Source organism: Podarcis tiliguerta, assembly GCF_965153285.1.
Source record: "Podarcis tiliguerta genome assembly, chromosome: 12".
Taxonomy (NCBI): Eukaryota; Metazoa; Chordata; class Lepidosauria; order Squamata; family Lacertidae; genus Podarcis; species Podarcis tiliguerta.
This window is the reverse complement of record NC_139545.1, coordinates 32,275,767-32,295,744: the sequence shown is the minus strand read 5'-3', so window position 1 is coordinate 32,295,744 and position 19,978 is coordinate 32,275,767. Positions and strand designations below refer to the sequence as shown.

Here is a 19,978-nt window from a genome sequence, read left to right as displayed (position 1 = left end):
AGCTACTAGAGTTCACTGTTTGAGAGAAGTGACAGTGTTACTGTTTACAAGCTACAGAATAGCAGTAATAACTGAGCAACTGAGCAACAACTAGAAATAAACTGTTGGACCAAAAATGGAAGCAATAATGTCCGACCCCCCAATAACAAGGACATGTAATTTTAAAAAACGGATAGACTAAAAAATAAAATGCAGACTTAGAAATCAACCATGTAACAGGCAATTCATTGCTTGCATGATTTAAGAGGAGGGTGGAGAAGAAAAGAGTCAAGCAGTATTTTTTTAAAAAAGCCACCACAATTTTATTAAAAATCTTATAATACATCTCGAGTATACCTGAACTCGAAGGCACACTGTGGAAGAAATAATTCAGTCTTCAAAAATTTGGGTTTTTTTTACACTGCATTTTTCACTTTGTACTGAGCATAAAACAGCACCAAAAGCTTATTTTGCTCAAAGTCAATGGCATACTTGGGCTTGCCTTTACTGCAGCCATATAATTCAGCAAAAGGAATTCTAGTATCCATTTAGCGTGATAATATGGTCTGTGACAGAAAGATGGCACCTTTGGTTCTTTTCAGAAACACTGTATAGACTGACAGTATAGGTTATTAAAACAGTAAAACAACTCATCTTTAGCAGATTGTATGCACTGTATGAAAGGCACAAATTCTATCACAGTTATCCAAACATTATGGGTGAACATATGCGGATTATGTATGAATGACATTCATCTTGTTATTTAATGCTGCCACTGTGATAACACCATAACACTAACTTAATGCACAGCATTAAGACCTCACCCCTTAGTTCTTCATCTCAAGTATGCAATAGCAATTAGCATGTCACCTACACACTTGTTTCCTCATAATCAAGCATATACAAATAGGCACTGCAGCAGAACAAAAATCTTCAGCATTTCCCAAAACTGAACTACAATGACAACAGGAAGGAACAAAAACATCCAATACTCCAGCAATGTTAGCTGTTAAGCCTTTTGTTGGTACAGGGTACCAACTGCACATAATAGCCTCACATGGCTGGGATTACCAATTCAACTCAACCCAATGTCCACAGCAAAAATGGACATCAGCAAATGTGGGAGCTTCATTGCTGTCCACAACTGAGCAGACACTAAATCTCCACAGATAGCAATCATTTTAAACATAAAGTAGTTTTCGCTCTTTAGCACATTATTGCTTTTTTTAAAAAAGAAAAAAGACGACTGACCTGGATTGTCACTAGCTGGGCCCTGATCAAATTCTCTGCCTTTTAGCAGCACAATTTGGAATGGAATATTCTCCCAATGATCTCTTCACAAAAAGAGACACTCTGCCACCCTCATTCTTTGCAGTTACACAAAGAAATAGTATTTCTCACAGCTGTTCCTTATGTATTTTCGATACAGGCACAGTATCTTCCACAACCTGTTTTATCATCACATCCCTGCAAATGTCTCAAGAGTAATCTTAACATTTACAGCATTGAAAGTCACATTTTTTTCTCCAAATTGAGCTGTGGCAGGTGGCCCCCAAATTAACATACATGATTCAAATTTACACCCTGAAAACATAGTTGGGTGTGCGCACACATACATAGTAACAGTACCATTTAGAGAACCCATCTCCCCTCTCACAAACAGCTTCATATCCTGCTCAATGACTTGCAATTTAAGTATCTTTAAAATACCCTATTTGTACTGCTGCTCCCTCACTGTAGTGAGCTGTGAGCCATACACCAAGATACAGCTAATAAACTTTTATCTTCACAATATCTAACCGTCACTTCCTTGACATCACTTTAAGATTCTTCTCCAAGAAGAGCAAAATCTCAGCATTAGAAAAGCAATGAAAACGCTATACATAAATACAGCTATTTTACATTTAAAAATTCAAGTAATGTTCACCATTTGGAGCAAGTTTAGAAATATGCAACTTTCAGCATTGCACTCTTGATCAAGCCAAACAACTGCAGTCAAGGTAGCCTGTTGTCGGTGCTCTTTCAACTAGACTTTGTCGTTTGAGCATGTCAAATATACTTAAAGTCATAATTTTGTAATAGGATGAAATACCTACTGACTGGATTAGGGGAAAATAGATGTGTACTGGAGTTCAACCACAACGTAACGTTTTTTGAATATTATCAAGTCCCACCTCAGAAGTCTGAAAACATTAGTACTTGGGAGTGTTAATTTAAATTTCAAAAAGCTAAAAAGAAATGATGTGCACATTTTTCTATGCATTTTGATTCTCCTAACATATCAGTTATCATTAGACATGCTGTAGTACAAATACAGTACATGCAGTCTATGCTGTAATCATGTGTTCCACATAATTTCTTCTCTTGCTAAATCCTGGTATAGAAGAGAAATGACTTCTAGTTATTCGTTTCATTAGTCCTATCTGAAACATTGGTTTGATCCACTTTCAGTGTTCTGGAGAAATGCAGATTTCATGCAGCTGCAGTCTGCCTTGACACATTCTTTGGTTCTTTACTTGGAACACACCAATCATCTGCTTCTATAGTGGTTTGATAATGCTTCGAAACAGACTTGTTGAAAACAGGAAGTTTCTCTACAGAGTCTGTGGAAAGGGCCTGGAAAGCAAGACCAAATATAGTTAGATTACACCATTACTATCAACGTAGTAAACTGATTTTTTTTACTGAGCCTAGTTATGAGCAAACATACAGCCTGGAACAGGTTTGATTCAAAGTTTGAGACTTGATTGTTCTGCCAATCTTTTGAGACTGAAGTTTATGATGCACCACACTTATAACAATCTTAAAGATAGAACACTAACTGATAATACAGGAATGTCAAGTAGTGAGAGAGACTAAACTCAGTATTTGTGGGAAAAGCAGAGTCAGATTATTTTTAATGTGAAGGTGGCCAATCTACATTTATTAAGAACTCTCATTTTGGCACATACTTTCAATTATTTTTTAGTTTATCACATTGTAATACTTCCATATTTCTATAAAATAGCCAAGATGGCTTGTAATCCAAAGAATAAAATAAGTTACAATGACCTACTTAGACAAAGGCAACAGCAGTCTTCCGAAGAGCATATTCTGCAAAGACTCGCTGATGACTAATGTACAATTGATACAAAGTACTGTCTTTAAAGTAATAAACCTCAAGTTACTAATAAATTAAAATCAAACCTGATTCAAATAAGCTAGTGATAGGCACAGTTGCAGCACTACAAAATTACTGGGATTGGGGACAGGCAGAACATACCTTTAAGTAGATGAGAGCATCTGTTCCATAACCAGAGATGGAACACAGATTGAGGTCCCCATGGAAGTATTTAGCATACAGGCGAGAAATGGGTAAGCCATAACCAAAACCAGCCTGGAAAGAAATGAGGCATTTTGTTAATTGGAACGATGGGGTCCTTCTTTCCTAGGCTAAGTACTGTACAAGTGTCACACTGTGCAGATCCTATTGGTATGGAGTCCCAATGAAAAATGATGTGCTCTACAATGATTCTTCACAGGAGAAATATGAGGAAAGCAAATTCTCTCCTGTATAATGCAGTCGTAGTTTGCATTATAAGCAAAGGCAATCTAAAATAATGCAACACTACTGACCTAGTTTTGGAGGCTCCTCAGTGGTTACTTGTCTACATAATTAGTAATGCTGAACAGAAAGGGGAAGAGGTGGAAATACATGCCAAGTATTGGGTCACTATCAGGTCTGGAAGAGGTAAACCTGCATATAAATTGTACACACCAAACTACAGGTGGGGGCTCAGAAGACAATACTCCTCTCCTCCCAATACAGAAACCCTGATGTGCACCCCCATCAAGAGTCTTAATTGGTGCAACTGGAACAAGGCTGTTTCTATGAATTGGAAGTGATCAGCATGGTTCAGTCACTACAGATATCAGGCGTGCTTACGTGTACACCTGGAAGCATTGTTTTTGTCAATGAACTCAGAAGCCAAGTCCTTGACGAGAACAAGGGCAGCTACAAAGACTCAGCTCTCATCTTACAGCTTAATTCTTATAGCTTCATCTCTTACCAGAGGAGTAGAATTCTTTTCCATCACAGGCTTTGGTGCTGTAGAATATGTGTAGCTGAAGAGGCTTTCTATTTTTCTCACTGGAACACCACCCCCTCTATCAGATATCTAGTTGAGAACACACACAAAAGGTATTAAATGCATGTTTCTAATCCTTGTTAAAGTATCACTAGTGCCTGCACAAAGCCACTAAATCATTTCTGCTTTAAGGATCATCCTGTATCAAATTTGCTTATCTTTTTCTTAATCATATTCTGTCCAAAACAGTATTTGGTTAGTGACAGCTTGTTGTAATTTCCAAAGGCTTGACTATTTGTAATTTTGCTGCAATTCACTACCCATCTATTCCACACCAAATCTTTTTAAACCGATGAGACTCTGGATGCTTCCAGACGGTCACTGTTTTGGGGTGGGATTCAGTCACATACTGGCAATACAGAAAGTGCTAGGGAAATGCATGGAAAGAGTGAGATAATGCTGGTGATACAACATCATTTAACCTCAAAAACAAATCAGGAAAAATGCTCAATAAACAGGCTGTCTGGAAGTGCCCCATTTGTAAGTTTATATTATATGTTGCACCTATTGTATTGGGAAAAAAGCCTTGTAAGATACCTTAATTGACAGGTCTTCCTTTCCAAGTACAACGGTCACCTCAACTGGATCAAGGGAAGGTTTGTTTTCCTGGTGTTCAACTGTTGCTCTCATTGCATTCTAGGAGAAATGAAAAATCAGGAGGACTTAATTCAATCTGAGGTGCTCTAATTTTTGCCATTTTTAATTCCAGTTAATATACTAATGTATCATTAGATTTCTATTCCACTTCTTCCTTCCAAAGGAGTCCAAGGCATCAAGCAAAATAGTAAAAACAGTGCTGAACAAATGCTGCTGCTAACGCACACATAAATATGGAGGCGAAAAATGAATGTTTCATAATTGCAAACACAAACCTTGAAAAGTTCAAACAGCATGTGAAAGAGGTGGGATGGTACATATACTATGTGGATAGGCTGTCCAGCTGCCTTTCCTGCAGGAAGATGCACAAACAGTAATCAGCACACAGCTGCTATTCAATTTCAAACAATTGTTATTGTGTGTCCACAATAAATGCTTTTAATTAAGATCTGTGCATTTAACACTGCATCCTGAAATTTGTTATCCTTTATTATTCTATAGTACTGTAGTTATGAATGTTCTTGTTTTGCAGAAGTTTGTATTGTATTGAAGAAGTACAAACTTGCTGCAATCCATCCTTCATGAGCAAAAACATTCTTGAATTATTATAATGGTGGATTTGCAGCTAAGCTAATTTCGTCTTTTGATTTCTTTTAAGGAAATGCGGATGCCAACCCTATCAGAATTACATGTCCATGTGCTCATTCAGGTCTGGCATATTGCATCGTATGAATGAATGCAACCGTGCAAATTTAGCACTTTCTCAAGGGGGGAAAATGGTAAGCCTCCAATTCTAGACAAGTGGGTCAGCAGTAAGAGCAAAAAGCTTCTAAAGAGGAGAAACCAAAGAGCTACCCTGATACGGTGGGAAAGAGGAAAATGTGCTCACCATTCACTTGAGTAAGCTTTAAGTCTGGAGAAGCGAAATAGTATTGGTCACAAAGCATCTGGGCACTCTGGAAAGCATCTGGAATTCATTTTAACAAGAAAAAATGAAGCACGATTTAACACAAACTCTTATGCATCATTAGGTATATCCTAGATACTAGACTACTCCAGGCTGTGCTCTCTAGCATAGAAATAAGGCTTTTTGTATATACAGAAAGCTGAATTATAACTGTCAGCATTAAGGCACAGAATGCCACTAAAATATCTGTTAAATATTACCCAAGACTTCTAACTGCACATGTCTGTCACGTGGGAATCAACAGATCTTGCATGCAGCAGGCTGAATAGGGCTGTACCCAACAGAAATGCAATGCCACCTGACTGCATGAGAAAATTCTGATGACCCGTTAAAAACAGGCATTCTACCCTTCATTCACTCACTACTGAATGTAAAAGTGTGCAACTTGCCAGGATCCCTGTCTCATGACGGTCAGAATATGCACGTAGGTATACACATGAACATATGGAGTTGTCTTATACCATAGTGCAATCGACTCTTCCACCTTCCTAAGCACAGTTGACTCTGACTGGCAGAGGCTCTCCAGGGTTTTAGGAAGAATCTTTTCCCAGCCCCACCTGAAGACACTTGAGAAGGCACATGGGACCTTCTGCACGCAAGGGAAATGCTACAGTCCTTCCCCAAAATATTCTGCACTTAGATGTGAAGCCAGGATACTCATGAAAGACTGACAATTCTTTCACTTTCTTAAACTGGTAATGCACCTAAGAAAAGGACATATTCTCTACACATAGCTGAAGCCACCAGGGGATGCCGACAATTTCATATACGTACCATGCACCAAATCCACAACGTCACAGCAAGGGTCAATGCATCCAATGTGCTTTGGATTACCCACATTGTTATTGTTATCAAAAATAAGCGCTGTTGAAATAAAAGACAAAATGGTCAATTTTTTTTTCAGGTTGCTCAATGTAATTCATTACAACTATCTAAAGAATGATTTTTAGCAATAATAAAAAGGATAAAGTGCCACCTTTTGGAAATTCCCCCCAAACTTCAATTCCACCTTTTAAATCCCTGTAATGTCGGGGACAATCCGGACGTATAGCAGCCCTGTCTTATCTCTCCTTCCCACAAGAGCTCATGGTGACACAGAAGGGACTATCCAACTTTATATTTATAACTGCTCTGTAAGGGATGATGGGCCAAGGGTCAGTGATTTGCTGAAGGCCATCTAGTGAGCTTCATTGCTGGACTAGGTTTTATCTGCTATTCTATCTTCTACAGTGAAGTGCTTTGGCATTTACATTTTCTACTCTGGAGGCATCTGTTTCCCCTTGTGTGTAGTACTGTACCAGGTTTTAGTACTGGAGTTGTTATGCACACACATTTCATTGCTTTTTGGCTATACTGTTTATTACCTAACTACTTTCTGCTTTTGACCCTTGTTCTCCCTCTCATAATAATTTACATCATTTACACTTGTCATTTTTCTTTTTACAACCAGCAAAGATAAATGATTAATAAAATCCACAGTTCATCAAATATTTCTAAGAATGTTTGACAAAAACATTAAAATCAACTTGTCAAAGGGATGGAAAAACAACTTACTGTGCTGGTTTATTAACATTCGAATAGATATCCGGTTCATGTAAAAGCGATCCAAGAAGTACTGGATGTTTTGATTGATGAATGGGTCCATCTTGGAAGAATCTCTGTATTCTAGTACCCCTTGTGCCATTGTGGGCACTACATCATGGTGCCGATTTCGGACTTTGACAATGGCATCTATGAAACTGGGAAGGGGGGATAACTTTAGACTTGGTCTATCTGACGAAGGCAGCAAAGCAAAACTGAAATACGTTATTTTTTTCCACCATTCATTCTGTCAAGACAATTGAAGCATCTTAATGTTATCTTGACAGTTTATAATTTTTTGCTGACTTGTTTTATTTCAATGTGCCATTTTTTGCAATATCAGGTGTCAGTTAGCCATACTGTTAAAAGCTTCTGATTATTATCATATGATCAGTAGTCTCTGTATTCTGAACTGAATAATGTTCATGCTTAGTTAGTTGAGCAACCCATCAAGTCAGCTGTTACTGTGAAGCAAGTAAAGCTACTAACAACACAACTCGTAAGAACTTACTTTGATAGAACTTTGTGGTCATCTGATTTTTTGTCACGGAACTCCACTAGCTCCATTAGGCTTTCAACATACCTGTTAATATACAAAGTAAACCATGAATTATTCATACAGGCCAGGGAAAGTTGACTGGAGAGATAAGATTGCTTTAGCAATTCAGTAACTCGGTGACCTCAAGTAGAAGGCAAACTATGAGCAAACAGACTACTAGGACTTCAGTTAAGTTTAGGAGTAGAAAAATATATTTTAAATTTCTATGTGCCTGCCTCAATGTTTGTATGCATGCCTCTTAAGCTATCTCCAGCTCACTGTTATATGTTTTTTTAAAATGTGTGTGGTATCAGTTGGTATACAGCATTGCACATACCAAGGATGCAAACAATGCCACCAAATCTGTGCACAAACACAGCAGCTGTTAAAACGCAGTTCCTTTATCTTGATTGTGCAGGATGTCATCATTATGATAACACTACATGGGCAGAAGACAATTATGTGAGGCTTCACAGCATCTTAGTTCACATTTAACAAGCAGCCACGGCAGCTATAAAATGACTACAGAGCATGCCATAGTAGTGCGACCAGCATGTGCTTTTCTATGCTATGGCCTTGATATAATGACCTGCATTTTACTAGCAACCTGTCAAGCTTCAAATACAGTGGTACCTCTAGTGATGAACTTAATTCGTTCCGGAGGTCCGTTCTTAACCTGAAATTGTTCCTAACTAGAGGTGTGCTTTCGCTAATGGGGACTCTTGCTGCCTCTGGAACACGATTTCCTTTCTCATTCTGGGGCACAGTTCTCAACTCGAGGTAACTCTTCTAGGTTAGCGGAGTTTGTAACCTAAAGCGTTTGTAACCTGAGGCGTTTGTAACTCAAGGTACCACTGTAAAGGTTCTTGTTACTGTTGCAAAGTAAATATGAAGCTTTCTGAAATTTAAAATACAAAAGCAGGATTAAGTTGAACGTAGTAAAATGTGTTACGTAAGTTTTGCTACTTACCAACTTTTTACCAACTGTACTGAAGGAGTGCTTAACAGTCGGCTAGGGAGGAAGTCGATTTCTTTTAGGATATTTGCTAGCCTCACAGGAAGTTCATGCCGAAGAAAAGAAAAAGATGTTTTCTCGCATGCATTAGTTGACCCTGAAAAACAAAAGCCAGCTCGTTTAAGTTGTTTTCCATATAAGCACCATAAGGAATAGCTTCAAGATATCATATGTCAACTTTATGTTATACAATCAAGTAGCTCAGCTACCAGTGCAAGATCGTGTAGCGACTGCTAGTTATTAGAACTAAAGGATGTTTTGCACAATGGCAGCAGTAAATACAAAGTAATCTCTGAAAATCATCAGGTGTCTTCTGCTTGTCACACATTTCCCCAATACCAATGTGCTCTTAGGGAACAGAGCTATGATATGACTTACCACAGATAAAATCAGCTATAAACTATTATTGATTTAAGCCATATTATATGTAGTTACAATTTCTTGGTAAGGATTAAGAAAAAGGTCTAAGCTGCAATCATATGTGCACTTCCTTGACAGTAAATTGCACTGAACTTGGTAGGACTTAGTTCTGAGTAAACATGCACAGGACCATACTTGGGAAAAGTGGACTAGGCCACATCCCAGCTGTGTTCCACCAAGTGTTCAGAAGAATGATGAACACTATCTGTCTCTTGAGATATTAACAAGCAAACCCCCACAAATGCATATAAATTTCACAATGCTTTACTCTATTTTAAGTTCAACAAGTACAGTACTACTTAACATTAAGAGTATGTAATTTTAAAATGCCTTTGGCTTTTCTACAAGTAAAAATTGTGGGCCCTCACAGAAAATAGAGACGAACAAAAGCCAATCATTGCTAACCAGGCACAACAGAGATCTGGTGAAACCACAAGCATGTATCGAAAGCTTTGGCAAAATTACTACTGCTTTAAATAATTCCTTTTAGCTGCAAGTAGCAGACCACACCTAACACACTGGCATGTGTATTTATATATCTGGCAGCTGAGTGATTAATATTTTTTTCTGCTTATAAGTTGTAAAGTTTTAAACTGTATCTACTAAACGAAAAACAGATTTTTCTATCACACAGCAGACTGACACTGACGGCTGGAGAATGACTGAATACAGTGTCAGCAATAATAAACTAACAAAGCCTACTATGGGTGGCCAGGCTAAAAGTAATAAACTGAGCAATGCTGAAAATTACTTATCCAATTAATCAGAACTAGAGGACAAAATCCTATTTTCATACTTTGTGACTTGAAGTTATTACCATTTTTTTCTAGCATTTGTAATAGAACATGTGAAGCAACTTGAGCCAATGAGAATAGAGTAAACAACTATGAAGATTCCTAGAAAGCACCCTTGAAAAGCTGCCATTTTTAAAAAAAGGTAAAACTGCTTCTTTATAGATTTTAAAAGCTAACATTAAAAAGTATAGAACCAATTTCAGTGACTAAGAAAAATATAGTTTAGAAACACAGGCATGTAGACAAATGTTTACTTAGGTGAACTATTTCCAAATGCTTCACATTTGATTGCATAATAGATTTAATAAGTACCATATGAAGGGAAAGAGCATACAATGTTATTTTTTTAACTTGAGAATTGAGAATTCCTGTAAACTATAGTAATTTCATGCAAAACTCTCCCTGCACATTTGCTTTCTAATAGAACCAAAATTGTTGCATAACAAAATTGTTGCATACCAAAACCACAGAGAAAAAAAGATGAAAAAATCTATATGCTCAACAGGTTGACAGTTCCATGGAGCTCTGTGCAGTCCTAAGATATGCTAACAACAAATGAAAACTTCAGCTGGAGTACAAGGGCACAAGATGAATAAACCAAAGGGAGTTTTGGGGATCCTTAAAGATTTGTAGTGCCAGTTTACTCAGAAGCAAGGTTAATAGTCAGGGCTGGCCCACCAAGGTGAGGAAACCACCTTGGGCAGCATAATCCAGAGGGACAACAGATCTCAATGTAGATCTTTATTCCCCCCCTGCACCTGATACAGATCTTCACTCACCCCTTCCTCCCTGGTGAGGAGAGAGGTCACCATTTTGTGGTTTGGCTCAGGTCCTAAAATGTCTTGGGCTGGCCCTGTCAACAGTGCTCACTCCCAGAGAAGTGTACATAAGGTTGCAGCCTAAGAGATCGTGGCATAAACTCCTTTGGACTAGATCCCATGGCATCAAATGTGTGGATTGCATCAGATGAATTCACTTGATGAACCAGACTCCAGTCCACAGAAGCTGATGTAACAAAGAACTTGATTAAGCACTTTAAGGTAGCCCGAGACTTGTTTGCTTTTGGTTTTACTGCCATAGATGCACACAGCTACCCCACTGCAATTTGCCTGAATGCAAGCCAATAAGAAAAGATGGAGATAACATTCCACACCTACCCCATCCCTCTTGGGAGCATTATCCAGACACACCCACCCCAAAGCGAAATCGTTTTCACCCTCCTTTCCCTCCTGGCCTCAGCTTACACTGCTTTGGAAGCCCAACCCATGCATACAAGGACAGAGGACCAGGGGTACCCCACTTAACAGAATGAGCCCCCTAATGCAACAGGACTGACTTCCCACAACTTGAAGTGAGTGCAGTCATAGACTTTGCTATCTGTAGCAGCTTTTGCCAACCTGGCGCCCCTCCAGATGTTGTCTGGCTGTGTTGTCTGGGGCTGGCAGTCCAACAGCATCTGGGGGGCACCAGGCTGATCTATGGGGGAGGGGGGTCCATAAAACCATTAAGCTTTATGGCCTCTCCACACTAAACTTCACCTCTTATACACACACACAGTCATCTCAAGCAGGACCCTACTGGGCGGTGTCCCAAAAGGCCATCTCCCATCACCAGGGACCACCTCAAAAACACCCCCACCCTTTTGCTCTGGCATTGCCCCACAGCGGCCACCCAGTGCCGCCTCCACTCTCTCTCACACACGCGTCGATGGCACCGCAACTGCCCTCACCGAAATCCAGGAACTGCTTGATGGACAGCGGCGACGGAGAGTAGCGGGCAAAATGCTCCACCTCTCGGGGCGCCCGCTCCCCGCCCGCCAAGGGGGCCGCGCTGCGAATCGCGATGCGAGCGGCCTTCATGGCTCCGCGGCGGCAGCAGCAGCAGCGAAACGATGACCGTGAGCAACGGTTGGAGTGTGTGGATGTGTCTGCGCGGTTCCTCCGCTCGAACCCTTTCGCCTCGCGCCCTGCACGTGCGGCCCCTTATTTACCACTTCGACCCCTCCCTCCGGGGGGCGTGTCCGGAGCGCGAGCGCCAAGCCACGCCCCTCTCCGGAGGCTAACTGCCCCGAGCTGGCTCTTCCCACAGCCACCTCCCCCCTTTCCAGGTATCTCGCGTGCGTGTGGGGCGACCTTTAGCCCTTCGCCGCTTAGAAGGCTCGGCTGCTGTGGGAGGAAAGGGAGAGGGGCGTGGCGGAGGAGGCGGCACACGGAAAGTGGGTGTGTCTTTCTCTCTCTCGACCCACTTGCCCTTGTTTACGCGGTTGGGGGATGGAAGGACACGGTGTCATCCTCCCTCGTCCAAGTCCCGAGCCTTAGTTCTCTCCCCCCCCGCCCCCCTCCTGCCGTTGGAGAAACCGTCAAATGACCGGCGCGAGACTGGGCGGTTGGAGTTGGGAGGGAGGGGGAAGAAGAGAGAATGGAGCGCGGCCAGACCCGCTCGTCATTGGCGGGTCGTTTTACCAGAAAGAGCCAATGGGAAGGCTGTATCTGTACTGTGGGCGCTTTGACTTCGGGCGGGCCTCGGGCGATAAACAACTCGGCCCGATTCCTGAGGGAGGAGGCGGGAGGCTGGTGGGATGTGCCGGTTTTTCCAAGAAGCAGGAGAACACCCGGCGCGGGGGCGCTTCAAGGGACGGGAAACGGAGCCGAGGGGGTGGGGGCAGGGTCGGATTTAGGTTTGATGAGGCCCTAAGCTACTGAAGGTAATGGGGCCCTTTATATGTCCAGCTGTCCTTTGTCAACAACCAATTGTCGCTGTTTTTTGTGCTGAATATAGTATATATGGTAATTGATGGACCTAACAGGTATCTAAAGCCATTTGCACATGCAGAATGCAGGCACCCTATATATAGAAATGAGGAAACCAGTGATATTTTAGGGAGCAGGATAGCAGGCGAGGCCTATTACTTACATCACAGGAGCCTACACAACACAAAACACTGTTGCTGTATGTAGGTTTTATTTTATTTGTTTTTGTATCTTATATTTTGGAAATGTGCATCTAGGTTTTTCCTTTAATTTTTTTGGGGCCCCCCAAGAGAGTGGCGCCCTAAGCTATAGCTTGCTTAGCTTATATGTAAATTGTGGGGGAACGTGTGGCGGCTGCACATTGTGAGAGAAACGTGCTTGCTTCCTGAAAAGAGAAGTGCCCTTCTGAAAAATTATCCTCCCCCACCCTAGCAAAACATCCTAAATATAAACCATCCCGTTTTAGCACACAAATCAAGATGTGCTCCTTCCAATGGTTTCACGGACTTGAGGCTGGAAGATGGTTGTTTTCTGGCATTGCAATCGGTTAGTTGTCACAATAGTATGATTGAAATATCTTCACATTCTTTTGAGGGGAGTTGGTGTTCAAGAAGCACTGGGAAAGCGAGGCTTTTAAAAGAATGGTAAACGTTGAATTAGGCAGCGTTTGATTCATGGAGGTGGTTTGTGTCCCCCCCAAGGGTAGCGTCATTCCTTTTTTATATACTTTTTTTTACTTTTATATACCAGCATTCCTCCATGACGTGCAAGGAGAGGCCACATGTGGTTCCTCCCTTCCCTGTTTTATCCAACAACAACCCTGTGAGGTAGGTTAGGCTAAGAGACAGTGACTGGCCCAAGGTTGCCCAGTGAGCTTAATAAGTGAGTGGGGATTTGAACTCTCATTCCATAAGTGCCATAGGAGCCAACTTCTAGGGGCTGTGGGTATTTGAGGGGGGTGGACCCCCCATAAAGTTGATGGGCATTTCCCTTCAAATGGTGTGTGTGCACTGTGTTGATTATGCGGGGCGGCCACTCTTTTCTTCCCAACCCTATACAGTACTGCATATAACATCAATGTCTCACAACAAATGTAACTGAAGAACCTGACAAAAGAGACAATTCATGTGCTTTTGAAAACGAGGGGGGAATTATTATTTTTTTAAAGAAGAAAAGGAGTGTATGGCAGCCCCCAGTATTTAAAGAGCCCCCACCCCTATTACATATAAGAACCAGAACATAAACCTATGAAACTAGAAAAGAGCAAAAAATACCAATGTTTGGTCTAGATCCTAGATACTGCACCCTCACTAAAGGAGACTGTATGGATGATTCACTAAATGATTGTAGGATGGTGTGTGTACCTGAGCTTATGGCCTCAAACTCTCTTTATCTTATATGCTGCTTTATTACAAAAATGACGACTAGACTACTTATCCTAAAATGAATAGTTAGTTGCTCAACCACCCCCTCCAGAACCCACTGCTCTCAACTGACTCTCAACTGCCTCACATTCAAACTCCCTTTCAAATCCTCATCCAATCCTCACTCACCACCAGAATTCCACACTCTCCCTTTCCCCCTCCCTCCTTGACATTCCCATAATAATTCTGATACAATTACCTTAATAACCCTATTACATTCAATATTTTATACACGATGCTCCCTATAATCATACTGTTAGAAGCACTTGAGCTTTCCATTCCTGGTTCCTAGGAAATGGGGGTGAGCAAACTTCAGGTTCTCCATCCCTGTTCTAAAAACCAGATGTCTTCCCCCAAATGATCCTGGGAATTGTAGTTTGTTAGGAGTTCTGGGGATTGTAGGTCTGTGAAAGGGAAGCCACAATGGCATGAATCATTTCAGGGGAAGTCATGTGCTTTAAAGGTGCATTGGATGCTCTTTAAAATATAGCATAATAGAATTGTAGAGTTGGAAGGGACCACGAGGGTCATCTAGTCCAACCCCTTGCAATGCAGGAATCTCTACTGTATGATCCATGACCGATGGCCATCCAAGCACTGCTTAAAAACCTCCAAGGAAGGAGAGTCAATGCTTCAGGCCCTAAGGGCTTCTAGAGCAGGAGAAAGCAAGCTTGCTCCATCCTCCATTTGACAGCCCTTTAGACTTTAGTTATTGAAAGGGCTGCATGGTGTGGATCTCATATCAGTGTTATGAGAGTGTAAGCAACACATTTCTCTCTCCCCATTCTCCACACCATGCAGAATTACAATGGTAACCAGAAGGCTGGAGTTTGGAGCCTAGCCAGGGCTGTTTGTGGGCAGGATCCTTGCATTGTCAGGGGTTGTACTAGATGACCCTTGGGATCCCTTCCAATTTGCCACGCTCTGATTATATCAAGCAGCTAAAGGAACAAAAATATGCTTCTGAAACATTTGGGAATCATATGAACACTCTCCTCACCAGTGGCTTCCAGCAAGAGCTTGCATCTTCCTTAGGAGAGTGGCAGTCCAGAACGAGGAGGGAAAGGCTCAGAGTTTAGGTAGGTAGAAATGCCAATTGCCCTATACTATAGGAACGTTTCCTTCCTGTGTCCCCCACCCTCATGTACCAGACTGGTGCTAGCATGGCTGGGAGCCAGGCGCCTGCTGTTTCCTCCATTTTCTTTGCAGGGAGGGAGACTTTCCCCAACATATACTTTGTTCTGGCCAAATCCCTGGAGAGACATGACGACCCTCAGGTACTGGGGCAGAGGGAAGGAAGGGGTCCTTGTGAAACATGTTTGGGTAGTCTGTGGCTTCCAGCAAATGCTTTTCAGAAGCAATGCTCCCTTCAACAGCATAGCCTGAGCATAGCCATCGCGGCTAGTTGCCCTTGATAGGCCTCTCCTCCATGCAATTGTCTAGCCCTCTTTGAAAGCCATCCCATCCAAGATGCTCTTGTGGTGCATCTGATTCTCCTATGCTTCCTTGCCCCTGCAAGGAGATGACTATTGTGAGATCCTTTGGTTAACATCTATCTGGGCTGGAAAATATTAACGAGAGGACTGGTGAGCTTCCCTTGAAGCACAACTGATCAAAGGCAGGCAGATCTGTTAGCACCTTAATAAAGATGCTCAGACGACAAAGGATGCTGTCATACCCCGCAAGCATCTCAGAAAAAGCTCCCAAGCTGATGGAGAAGAGAGCAGTTAAGTGGTCAGTGGGGCTCCAGGTTGCCGTTTCTAGATCTCACCACAGCCCTTCCAAGTTGCCCAAGAAATCAATGTCACGACAGTTTTTTCCTTGCGCCTCCTCCCCATGATCCCACGTGGGGCCTTCTCAGACGTATGCTGTGTCCGAACCAGCAGATCCCACCAAACCAAGTAATCGAGGACCCAGTCAGAAAAGGAGTGTGCACAGTCATACCAGAAATATGTAAAATAACTAAACAGGCACTAGAAGTCACCCCAGAACTGGCCCTACTGAACACCTTCCAATATAACTGCCCACTCACAATAGAAAGAGCTCATAACCCACCGACAGCATTACAATTCAATACGGCTAACTTAACCCGACAACCCCCCTCACCCATGCACAAACAAATCACACTGTTGCCAGCCAAACATGATCAACCACACCCTAGGCCACCCTAGCCTCTTTCACTATCAAGGAAACATAACAAGCGAATAGAAAGAGAACTTCCCCAAGTGATGCTGACAGAAAAACCCCAAGCATACATTAAATAAAAGAACTTAAGCTTTGCTACCCCAGTCCCTCTCTCCTGTCCCGTCCCCTGTCCAGGGCCGGATTTAGATGAAGAAAGACCCTAGGCTACTCGTGAGGCCCCTCCCAATCCCCCACCCTCACAACTAGAAGAAAATGGAAAAGTGCTGTAAACATAATTGAGTGAAGCCAAGTATGATGGTGGGTATTTAAAATTCTGCAATTCACAATTTCTCAGCCCCACTGGCTGGCCCTGAGTCTCATAGTTGCTGGGCCCAAGTTCCCCTGCTCTTTCATGAAGTCTTGGGTTTGCAAATTTGGGAGAGGGGAGACTGTTCACTGGGGGGCTGGGGAGGCCCCCTCGATTTAGAGGCCCTAGGCTTCAGTCTACGTAGCCTATACATAAATCCGGCACTGGGGACAGGGCTTACCAGGGCTCCCACAATATTGTATTCAAGTTGGCACCCCTGGCAGGTCCATTCAAGTCATACAGTCTAATCTCTACACCATGTTGGCTCTCCAACACTTCACCAGATAGTGAGCAAGCTGATGAGTTCCCCAGGATTTTTTCAGGCTGGATATTAAAGCAAAGAAACAGAGGAGGAGCATGGATTAAAAAAATACACCCTGAATATACACTGTTGTTTCTCTTCCACTGTTTTTTCTGTAACACACGAATCCACTTGGAATATGCATGTTATTTGAAAAAAAAACACCCATGTAGTCCTCAGGGATGCAGTGGCACCCTTGAAATCTTCATCTGACTTCTACAAAGCACACACACACGCAAACTAACATCCTGATCATGAGATGGCAAGGGTGATTTTCTCTCTTGAAAAGCACATGTCAAACAATCACTCTTTTCCACTTCCTCTTTCAGCTCTATGTGCTTCTCATTATTAATTCTGCTGTTCTCTTGCAAAATCAATGTGTGTGCGTGCATGTGCTTTATCACTTCTTGTATCTTTGTGGGATAGTATGAGGGAGAGGGGTAAGAAGTGACCGTTGAGCTAGCACACACAGCGCTTCCTCAAAAATCCAAGTGTGCCAATGGGCATAAAACTGGTCAGCAACCCCTGCTTTATATCATGGAGTGAAGAGGTTCTGCAGACCTGCACCACAATCCTGTAAGCCAGGGGTTGCCAACCCAGCACCTGCTGGTGCAAAGGCTTAATGGATTGTATTTCAGGATAGGCTATGTATCCTGAATGGCATGCTGGAGAAGCTTTAGCTGGGAACTTTGGGTGGCAGCCAGTAGTTTGGTGTCTCCCTAGACATGTCCTTTAGTAGGTCAGTCATGGTTACCTACTTTGACTTCTTAATCTGTTTCTTCACTTTCCCAGGTGAACATTGCAGTATTAAGAATGGCTGGTGTAAATCCTATAGGAGTTTGTCCTTGTCTGAAGGTCTGGAGTAAATGTGGCTACATTTGATGTTTAGTTGACAATAGATCATGTGATACGCTCTTCATGGTAAGTATAGTAGTTTGTTGGTATCTGGCATAATAAGACAGTGTTTATATGCCAATTGAATAGTTGCACAGTGGTGTTCAGAAAGTGAACCTGCTGTGTAGACTTGTGAAGAATCAGTTTGATGATGAGGTGGAAGTTGCTTCAATTCTAGCTGTATTTCTCAAGGTCCCACCCCTCATACTGATTTCCTTCTCCTTTCTTTATGTACCCAGCTAGTCTGAATTCTAATGCCTCTTCTCTGCAAGGCTGTTGGGGTTGGGCTGTTTTGTTTTGTTTTTCTGCTTTGCTTCCTTGCAGAGGGCAACCCTCCCCTGCATGAGGTATAAAATACTCCCATCCTGATGCCCCAAACTCAGCAGAAAAACTGGAGTTTTTCCAGGCCCAAGTACCACCTGAGTACATATAATATAATATAATATAATATAATATAATATACATACATATAGGCTACATATAATATAATATACATACATATAATATACTGTATATCAAGCACTGAATTCCCTCTGAATAAAAGCAAAGAAAAATCATAGAACACACCAGTAAACCAATTACTAAAGGAGCTGATCCTTTCAGCAATGAATAATAATAATAATAATAATAATAATAATAATAATAATAATAATTTATTATTTATACCCCGCCCATCTGGCTGGGCTTCCCCAGCCACTCTGGGCGGCTTCCAACCGAATATTACAAACAATACAGCATCAAACATTAAAAACTTCCCTAAACAGGGCCGCCTTCAGTTGTCTTTTAAAAGTAAAATAGTTGCTTATTGCCTTGACATCTGCTGGGAGGGCGTTCCACAGGGCAGGTGCCACTACCAAGAAGGCCCTCTGCCTGAGCTCCTAATCAAATTAATTTGTGAATAAAGTGTAATGCAAGCTTTGGTATTACGGCTGCAGTCTTAAGAACGCTTGCTGATTTACATACATGCTCACCAAATATTACACAGGCTGCCCAAAGATGGGGGCTTAATATTGTAAATGGGTCATTTAGATATACAAAACAGGTTGGTGGCAACAGGTTCTTTTAACTTTCCTGATTTTTCTATGAAATAGTAAATGGAATTAAATTGGGGAAAAATATGGGCTGGCATTTTCATGCCAATGGTGCTGTGTGTACTTCCTGCACAATTAGCACACATCCCACAATAATCACCCATCTGTAAGCACCCACAGATAAAAATAAGGGCATACAGTTTAACTGTATACAGGTTAACTTTCCCATAGTAAGAATCATCAAGGAAGCCAGTTCCCTGCCCCTGTTACATAAGGCTGCAACCTCTTCTCGTGAGCTGTATGCTGCATTCATTTACTATGCACAAGAAATAACATTTTATTGAGAGCTTGGAAAAGAAGATGAACACTGCAGAATGACAACCTGAGACATTCACACTCGCAGAATTTTTAACAAGGCATTCACAAAAGGGGAAAGAAATGTCAGTGATTGATTAAAGCCAATAAATGAGGAATGTTCCTGGTAAATAAAAGGTACTGTAAAGGTAAATGACCCCTGGACAGTTAAGTCCAGTCAAAGGCGATTATAGGGACGCGGGTGGCTCAGTGGTCCTGATAAATAGGGGCAGCTGGAAGAACATAAGGGCTTAAGTTCCATTAAGCTGTGTTCTTAGAGAATAGGTATAAGTTCAAAAGGCAAGTGCTTGAACTTAATAAAACTGCATGCTTAATAAAATCCATGGGCAAGGGTTGCCATAATGGCATTTTTTCTCAAGAGTTCTCTGCTGGCTTTATCACTAACCAGCCTTATCTTGCTAGACCTATTTGTTTCGCTGTGCTTGTTTTTCCACTGACTCCTAACATTTTCTAAATTTACTCTCCCCCTTTTGAATCCTCAGACAGCTGTGAAGCTCTGTCTCCCTAGCAGCAGTGTTGACAAAAACAAAAGTCACTAAGGCTGAAATCATATACCCACCTGGCACTAAATCCCGTTGAGTTTAATAGGTAAACATGCTGTAGCAGTGCAATCCTATACCTATCTGCTCAGAATCAAGTCCCATTGAATTTACATGGGCAAAGGACTGCAGCTTTAATCAAGAGATTTAACAAA

The 19,978-nt window shown here is 41.8% G+C and overlaps 3 protein-coding genes across 4 annotated transcripts in view; 2 read left to right on the top strand and 1 right to left on the bottom strand.

Moving 5' to 3' along the window:
* Nucleotides 1-277: 277 nt before the first annotated feature.
* PDK4 (pyruvate dehydrogenase kinase 4) lies at nt 278-12,123 on the bottom strand. The gene is made up of 11 exons (XM_083405492.1): nt 11,748-12,123; nt 8,760-8,901; nt 7,763-7,834; nt 7,225-7,409; nt 6,445-6,534; nt 5,593-5,670; nt 4,979-5,055; nt 4,644-4,742; nt 4,029-4,136; nt 3,242-3,355; nt 278-2,595 (listed from the first exon to the last, which is right to left on the bottom strand). The coding sequence occupies exons 1-11, from the start codon at nt 11,875-11,877 to the stop codon at nt 2,452-2,454; spliced, it is 1,239 nt and encodes a 412-aa protein (XP_083261618.1). The 5' UTR covers nt 11,878-12,123; the 3' UTR covers nt 278-2,451.
* LOC310660631 (uncharacterized protein) overlaps nt 11,876-19,978 on the top strand; it is a gene marked incomplete at its 5' end in the record, with an annotated part of 28,968 nt that continues 20,865 nt past the window's right edge. The window contains 2 exons of the mRNA XM_083405553.1: nt 11,876-12,125; nt 15,402-15,469. Coding sequence (XP_083261679.1) covers nt 11,876-12,125; nt 15,402-15,469 — 318 coding nt within the window. The remainder of the gene's footprint in view (nt 12,126-15,401; nt 15,470-19,978) is intronic.
* DYNC1I1 (dynein cytoplasmic 1 intermediate chain 1) overlaps nt 15,109-19,978 on the top strand; it is a 225,736-nt gene continuing 220,866 nt past the window's right edge. The window contains exons 1-2 of one of the 2 annotated variants that reach the window (XM_083405396.1): nt 15,109-15,271; nt 17,777-17,905. In XM_083405396.1, coding sequence (XP_083261522.1) covers nt 17,903-17,905 — 3 coding nt within the window. In that variant the 5' untranslated portion in view covers nt 15,109-15,271; nt 17,777-17,902. Of the gene's footprint in view, nt 15,272-17,172; nt 17,906-19,978 lie in introns of those variants that run through there. The other variant, XM_083405397.1, reaches the window with a different exon arrangement.

Coding starts and splice junctions, on each gene's coding strand:
- PDK4 (XM_083405492.1), bottom strand. CDS start 11,877: ATGAAGGCCGCTCGCATCGCGATTCGCAGCGCGGCCCCCTTGGCGGGC. Junction 7,835..8,759: donor GTACAGTTGGTAAAAAGTTG/GTAAGTAGCAAA, acceptor GTATATTAACAG/GTATGTTGAAAGCCTAATGG. Junction 3,356..4,028: donor AAAAGAATTCTACTCCTCTG/GTAAGAGATGAA, acceptor ATTTCTTTCCAG/GCTGGTTTTGGTTATGGCTT.